The sequence below is a fragment of the Pteropus medius genome, unplaced genomic scaffold, assembly GCF_902729225.1.
Source record: "Pteropus medius unplaced genomic scaffold, Ma_sr-lr_union100, whole genome shotgun sequence".
NCBI classification, from domain to species: Eukaryota; Metazoa; Chordata; class Mammalia; order Chiroptera; family Pteropodidae; genus Pteropus; species Pteropus medius.
In genome coordinates, this window is record NW_024349803.1 from 587,941 (window position 1) to 595,969 (window position 8,029).

An 8,029-nucleotide genomic window follows, 5' to 3' on the forward strand; every position below is an offset into this window, starting at 1 on the left:
ACAAAAGAACCCCACAGGATTAAGATTAACCAGTCTTCTCACCCTTCCCCCATAAGACCACTCATTTAAAGGCATCATTAAAGGGACAACATTTATTCCTTTTCCAAATGTTACAGTAAAACCAGGTGGAAGAGAATGGTTTTAGCAGTTAGGAAAAAAGTACAAATCTGGGGTTTGGCCATTAAAAGTTATTTACAACAATGGGAGGGGGAAAAAAAAAACAAGTTGTTTCACATTACAGACCTCCCCCCCACCCCAAAGCCTAATACTTCCTTACCAAGTCAAAAAAAGAGGACACAGTTGATTCACAAGTTGGAGGTTTGAACTTGAGTAAGACATTTATAAAAACCTAGATGGGGGAATTGTCCTCCCCCAGCCCAGGTGCCACTAGGCACAGCACAAGAGACTAAAAATTCAACAGAGGGAAGGCTGGACACTCAGGATTTGAAGTATAGGCACCCCACATCTGGCTCAGAGATTTGGGGAGTAAACAAAACCTACTTGGAAAAGAATTGGGGGAGAAAACCAGCAATTTGCCTTCTGCAGGGTAGGAATAGGGAAAGAGGTAGGGCCAGGGGCAGGAGCATTTCACGTCACTAACCTAACTTGGGAAACTGCAAGGGACCATCTTCAACTGGCCTTAAGAGGAAGGCCAAGTGGATGATGGGAGAATCCACAGGCCAGAAAGGAGAGGAGGAAAGGGAATGTGGCTGGGAGAGGGCAACAGCCCCTTCCCTTTCTGGGCACAGGAAGGCAGCCAGGGCACCACGTCCAGGCAGTGACCTCACAAGGACAGCACAGTTTTTGCAGCTTAAGAGATCACCTACCTGCCCCCCACCCAGCTACTCATTCTGCTCGCTGGCAGGTGTAGGGCCACTCTCCAGCCCTGAGGGAGTGGACAGCTCTGCAGCCTGGGGCCCTGCCTCCTCTTCTGTGTCTCCTCCCTTGGAGGCAGCACTAGCCTCTGCCCCCTTGGCCTGGGGCTCCTGGCTCTCAGGGGTGGCAGCCTTCCCTTCCTGGGCAGTGCCTTCCTGGATGCAGGCACCGATCTCTCCCTGCTCCTGCTCTTCCTCTGTGGGTGAGGAGGCAGACGAATCACCCCCACCCTCCTTCCGATTTCTCTTGAAGGACAGGGCACTCAATTTGAAAGGCTTCTTGAATGAGAATTTCTTCTTCTTCTTGGGGGTCTCCTTGGTGGGGGCGTCCCCCTTGGCCTCAGCGCCCTGGCTAGGAGGTGCTGGCTCGATGGCATCGCCAGTGGCCCCGGCTGCCTCCTCTGTTCCGTTCATGGGTGGTGACTCCCCTTCACCCTTGGGGGATAAGTCTCCATTGCTTTTCACGTGGCCATTCTCCTGCAGAGCAGAGGAGGCAGCAGTAAGGGCCAGGGCTCTACTACCCCCCTCACCCCAGCCCGCCTCTGACCCCTTCCAGACAACGGGGACCCGAGTCACTCTACTGCAACCCGAGAGTCTGGCTGTAGCCTCAACCCACACCCAGGATCCCGTCAAACATTATCCTGCCCCTCCAGGCGCGCTGGAGCCGAGCGCTGAAGCCACGGCCGGCAGGAGGCGCTGAGGTCCCGTGGCCCCCACCCACCTCCCCCGGGGCGCGCTCTCTAATCCGCGCAGACCCGCTGACTGCTGCGGAGTCCCGGCCGGCAGGCCAGCCAGCGGGCGGGTGAATCGTACCAGCCGAGATTGGGCGGGAAGCCGCCCAGGGGCGCTGTTCTCCGCACCTGGACGGCTTATTTCCCCGGCCTGCTGCTTTGTGTAAACTGCCCCCCACCCACCGCAGGCTCCCCACATCTCGACTCCCCCCTGGAAAAAGGCCGTGGTCCACCGGGGTCGGGGCTGCGGATGGAGTGCCCCGAGGGGAGGGCACCCGCCCCGCGGCCCCTGGGCGGCCCCCTTGGCGCGGCCCTTTGTTCCCTGCGCGGCACTCGGGACGGCCGGGGGGCAGCGCCGGGGGCTGGGGCGGCAAACAAAGAAGGCGGTGGGGCCCGGCCGGCGCCCCCTCCCCGCCCCTCCTCTCGCTTCACCCGCGGGGGCTGCGGCGCCGAGAACAAAGGGACCGGGCGGGGGAGGGGGCGCCGCGTGTCCCGGGCCGGACAAAGCGCGCGGCCCCGGCCCAGGGCCCTAGAGGGGACGAGGTGTGGAGGAGAGGGCCAGGGCAGGCCGTGCCCAGCGCACCCACCTGTCCGTTGGCCTTAGCGGGGGAAGTGCCTGCTGCCTCCTCGGCGGTCACGTCGCCCCGGGGAGCCTTGGAGCTCTGGCTGCCCATGATGGGGGGGGTTCACGGGGCGCGAGGCCCTTGAGCTCGCGCCGCAGGGGGATAGTTCGTCTGGGTCGGCTTGGCCGGCGGAGGGGTGGGGCTCGCGCCTGAGGGGGAGGGGTATCGGGGGGAAACCGAGCTGCACCCCCGCTCCGCGCCCGACCCGCTAGCTGCGCCCGCCGCCGCTCTGCTCCGCGCCAGAATGCTGCCCGCCGCCCGCGGAGCCGCCTATATATATGCGCCCTGAGCTCGGGGCGGGGCCGGGCATTTAAATGAGCGCCCAATCGAGGGGTGGAGGCGGGCTCAGGTCTCCGGGCCCCACTTGCGCAGTGGGCGATGCTGGCAGTCTGGGCCCCCTAACTCACACGACTACCAGGGCAGGTGGGGTCCGGCGTGGGAAGGAAAGAGGCGGGTTCTTCGGCGAGTTGGGCGAGGGGTGCCTAGAGGAAAGAGTAGAGAGCAGTCATTCCTTCTCACCGCCAACCTCTCTGCGCGACCACCCAGCACCTGCAATGGCCCCTATCGCCTTGGTCCTGCACTGGCAGTCCCTGGCAGTCTCTTCCTAGAACTCTGGGAAGGGCTCACATGCCCAGACTCGTCCGACAGTTGGTCCTGAGTTATGCTACAGAGAATGTGGTCATCGAAGCCGTAGGGCCCCTCACTGGGATCTACGCCCCCTCAGGCCCCAAGACAGAGCAGAAGTTCCATCCACTCCCCTGCCTGCCTGCTCTGGCCAGCCTGGATGAGCGGTCTGACCCGCCACGAGGCCACTCTGGTCAGACTAATAAGGTCCATTCCTCATCCCTCCTCTCAGTCCCTGGTGGCCACTCATACTGAGCTCTCAGACATGCTCATCCTTGGTCCCTCAGCCTGGACCCCAGCTGAGGTGGTCTTGTGATCTCAAAGGGCATATTTATTTCCATTTGAAAGCTGAGGAGCCTGGGGTTCAGAGATGTTGACAGAACCTGTCTGACTTGTCTGGTGCTCTTCCCCCACATCTGCTCCCCTACATCAGGGCTTCCCACCGAGCAGACAGAGGAACCCCAGGAGGGGGCTCAACAAACCTTAAAACACTCCAGTTTCTGAAGAGGAGAGGAGGGATGTCACCAAGGCTCCCTCCACGCCAGAAATAGGCCCTTGAGGACAGCCCCCAAGGCTGCCCATCCCAGCCTCCTGACCTGCCTGAGAGTGAGGGAGCCTGGACGCAGGGGCAGTGTTGGGGTGGCTGGAGACTCCAGTTCTAGTCCTTTGCCACTTCCCCTTCCCCTGGCCTGGATAGGTCACTGGGAACCCCAGAGACCCAGTTGGCTCCAGAAGCATGTGTCCGGTTGCCCACCCTTAGCCCCTAGGAGGAAGGGGGTGGGGGCTTGGAGGAAACAGAGTTGCAAAAGCAAGGCTGTATCCTGGACAGCTAGCTCAGCATGTCCCTCCTTCCCGTTTCCCTACAATGGGTAAAGCCTCCTGGGAGGCCTGAGGCTGTCAGGTGTGGAGACACACCCAGGCCTGAGAAATCAGGAACTCCCCACAGATCTGACTACGAGGAGCAGGGAAGGGCTGAGGTGGCTTCTACATTCAGCACTCTCTCCTGTATCCTCCATCCTCACCCCCATTTGGAGACTACAAAATACTTTCAGCTTCATTAGGGACACCCCCCCATTTTACAGACTGGGACACTTTCAGAAAGGGAAAGTGACATGTCCAAGGGCACACAACAGATACCAGTAGCTGAAGGTGAGAAAGAGCAGAGAGACCTGCTAAAATGGGCTGGGAGCTGTAAGGAAACCCCTGAAAGAATTCTCTGTTGAGATCTGGGGCTGCCTGGTCAGAGTGGGAGGCAAGAAGAGGTAGCTTTGGGACAGAAAGGGCGCCATGCCTCACTGCAGCTCAGTGACAGGACAGTGACTTCTCCACTAAGGGAGGGGTGTTGTGACCTGCATCTCTGTCTCGGCTACAATAGGGAACCCACAATGCTACCAGGCACTGCCCGCACCAGCTGGCAGGCTGGCAGGGCTCAGACGGAGGGTATATGAGTCTTGGAGGGGTTGAGTCAGAGGTTAAGAGCAGATCTCAAGGCTGCCGATTTCCAGGTGCTGCTCTGTGGGGATGGGAGGCAAAATGCCTGGATGATCCCAGGAGGAGGGTGGAGCATCAGGGCTGAAGGACCCTGAATTCCCAGAGCCTCAAAGGGAGCCTGGTACACAGGGGAGCCCCTGCATCCCCCACCAGACATCCGACGGGGCTGGGCAGGGGCTGCCTGGGAGCATAATCCGTCAGCAAATCCAGGTCCCAGCAGAAGCTGGCTTCTGGAAGAGGGAAATGGTTTAGGATGCTGTGGGGGTGAAGGGGGTGGGTACAGCAGCCCCCACGGCCTCCTCAGTCCACACTGCAGCTCCTTCCTCCCCAGCTGCTGCCAGCCCAGACAATGCGCCCATTGTTCTGTGTCTCCAGGGGCCTGTGTGCAACTGTGTGTGTCTGTTTCTCTCTGTGTGTGACTGTATTGCTCTGTGTCTGTCTGTGTGAGAGACTTCGACTGTGTGTGTGTGTGTGACCAGGTGTGTACAGTTGTGGTTGTGTGAATCTGCATTATTGTTTGACTTTGTATATTTAGGGTGAGAGAAAGACTTGGTGACTCTTGGTGACTTTGGGACTTTCTAGGTGTGTGCCTGTCTGTCCTTGAGATTGTGTGTTGGTGACTGTTGTCTGACTGTGACTGTGTGTATAACTATGAGTGTGTGTGGCTGTGTGAGAGAATGTCTATGAGTGTTTGGATGACAGAGTGAATACTTTTTTTTGTATCAATGTCCCCATGGGTAGCTGTGTGTGCCTCAGTGGGTCACTGAGGCTGTGGTGGCGGTCAGAACCTTTGAGGTGTGAGCTTTAGCCAGGAAGAGTGGCAGCAAAAGGAGGAATGGAAAGGACAAGGTGACTCTGGAAGGGACAGGGGGAAGGAAAGCTGCCAAGACTAGAAACCCCATGTTTCCACACATCCCCCATCTGTCCCAGCTCTCTGGTAAGGACTCCCACCCTGACCCTGCCCTGAGATGCTCCTGGCCCCCATGAACAAAGGGAACGAATTTCCTGAGACCTCAGAGAGACACAGGGTGGGGCTGAAGGTAGAGGATGGCAGCAGAGAATATTGCCCCATAAAGGAGGTTGGGGGCATTCTGAGATCTCTGGAGGATCAGATCAGATGCCGGGTGAGATGTGAGCGGGCATTATCTAGTCAGAGATGGAGGATGGGCCTTGCTAGTGGAGGGAAAGTCTCAGAGTTGGGAAGAGATATCAGAGAATGCCTAGGTCCCAAGAGAGGCCTCAGGAATGGTGACTTGGCACAGCCCAGTTCTCAGCCCCAGGGTCCCCATCTCCTTCCAAGGAGCATCAACTGTACACAGACACCTTAGTTCTAGCCCCAGGTCTGCCTCGTCCTGCTCTATAACCACGAGCCAGTCCTCGCTCCTCTTGGGCCTCGGTTTGCTCATCTGTCCTGTGAGAGGTTGAGCTCTGTGATTCACACTCAAACCGGAGTTCCTCCTCTTGCTCCCACCAAGGCAGAGCGTTAGCTGTGAGTCACACAGGGCCCTGCCTTCAGGGGTTTCCCACTGAAGGAAGAGACAGTCAGCATCTTAAGGGGAGAAGACCAGACCAGGGTCACGTGAGGGGTCTGTGGGCTGCATGGAGAGGGGGCATGTGGGTGGGCCAGGGCATGGAGGAAGAGCTTAGAGCAGGACAAACTGCAAACAGCAAATGGTTCGCATGAGGGTGGGGATGGAAGGAGAGGCCTAATCTGGAGCAAAGTTTAGGAGACAGACTTCCCAGGATTCAGTGACTGACTGGGTGCAGGGGGGCAGTAGAGAGAAGGGAAAGTTGAAGTTGTTGCCCACATTTCCGTTGGGGATAACAGCTGGCAAAGTGGATCCATTGACTTTGACAGGGCATCACAGGAAAAATGAATTGGGAGGGAGTTACTGAATCTAGCCATGTTGATGAATTTGAGGTGCTCAGAAAACCTCTGATGGGATAACCAGGAGGCAGCCTGAGGTCTAGGAGCTTCGGCACATAGACATGTGACATAGACAAAGACCTGGGCCTGGCCTGGCTAGTGACCATACAGGGACAACAGACAGAAGGTTTTAAGTCAGAAGTGACTCCACAAAATTTGGGCCTCTGGTTGCTACTTGTAAGAGGGTAACTGAAGCCATGCAGTACATGATGTCACCCAGGAAGTCCCGGGGGCAGTGGGGAGCACTACCATTGGAGGAGCAGATAGTGGGAGAGTGCCTGGGAGGGAGCCAGCAAAGAAGGGAGGAAAAAACCCAGAGAACAGAATCATGGAGATCCTTAGCACTGGGGAGAGTTTTAACAAGGCAGGAATGACCAACAGTAAAAATAATCATAGCTGCTAGCATTGATTACATGCCACTTCATATATTACCTCCTTTGGGTGAGATGTATACCCATCACAGTTCCCATTTATAGAGGAGGAAACTGAAGCCCAGAGGCAGAGAGTCTATGTGAGCAGAAGAAGACAGGACTAGCAGAAAGGGGTTTTCAGGAGCTCTGAGGAACACAGCAGTGTTAGGTTGTTGGAGTCATCCACAAAGAGTTCTGATGTTTTGGGTTTGGGAGGAACGGATAGGGATGTCAGTAAAGAGGCAAGGCAGCCGCAGGGCCCCAGGGACCCCAGGGACCCCAGGGATGTCAGTAAAGAGGCAAGGCAGCCGCAGGGGCCCCAGGGACTTGACACGCCAGCACCTTGGGTATGCTGGGTTCTGGCTTGGTTGTCAGCAGAACCCAGGTCTGCAGCCACCCTGCCAATCGCCAGGCCTTGAACCCGGGCCTGGACACTGAGGCACCTGAAAGGCCCTTCCCTGGAACCCACCATCCAACCAGTCACCAAATCACAGGAACAGGGATTCTGAAGTTCCCTTTTAGAATTTTAGACTGCCCAGACCTTTTATTTCTCCTTCCCCCTCCTTTTTCCCCTGGTCTCTAAGTGTACATATGTATGTGTCTGTTTGGAGGGAGTGGCTACATAAACTGGACAGGGCCCAGCTACTATCCAATAGAACTGTCTCTCTGGCTCATTTTCTCCAATAGCCAAGAGATGTGTAATCCCAGCTTGCCGATCTCCCCCGGCTTGATGAGGTCACCAGAAATTCAACCCAGTTATTCTGGGCTGCCCTGAGCCTCTCTCTTTCCCCTTCTCTCCCCTTTTCCCAACTTTCAATTTCTTTTCAGATCCTGGGTGCCTTTGGGGAAGACGGGTAATGTGGATTGTTTTCAACTTTCCAGCCAAAATCCCCTACTTAGGGGAAGTCCCTTTAAAAGAGAAATTGAAATTCTCTTCTAGTCCAGTCGTCAGTCCTCCCCTCTTCTCTCTGCACTGCTCAGACTTCATATCATCATCTCTCCCAATCAGCCTCTTCTCCCAAATAATCTGGACCCGAACCACTATTACCTTCTAGCTTTGTGACCCCGACAAATCCCTTCCTCTTGCTGAGTATCATCATGCCAACGTAAAACAAGGACACCACTTCAGGTTGTGGTAAGGGTTCAGCGTTGTTGTGTTGAGACAATCGCAGCAGTGAAGAGCTGGCTCCATCACCTCTTAGCTGTATGGCTTTAGGCCCTCTCTAAACCTCAGTATTATCTGTAAAATGGGAATGGTAATAGAACCCATTACTTAGGGTTATTGTGAGATAAATGAGCTAGTGCTAGTGAGTAAGGCCCTTAAAACAGAGCACTGAGACACAGAGTA

At 56.3% G+C, this 8,029-nt stretch overlaps 1 protein-coding gene across 1 annotated transcript; it reads right to left on the reverse strand.

Annotated features, from left to right (window-relative positions):
• Window positions 1–74: 74 nt before the first annotated feature.
• MARCKSL1 (MARCKS like 1) lies at window positions 75–2,478 on the reverse strand. The gene is made up of 2 exons (XM_039836917.1): window positions 2,194–2,478; window positions 75–1,352 (listed from the first exon to the last, which is right to left on the reverse strand). Exons 1-2 carry the CDS (start codon window positions 2,278–2,280, stop codon window positions 843–845), a joined length of 597 nt encoding a protein of 198 aa, XP_039692851.1. The 5' UTR covers window positions 2,281–2,478; the 3' UTR covers window positions 75–842.
• Window positions 2,479–8,029: the final 5,551 nt, after the last annotated feature.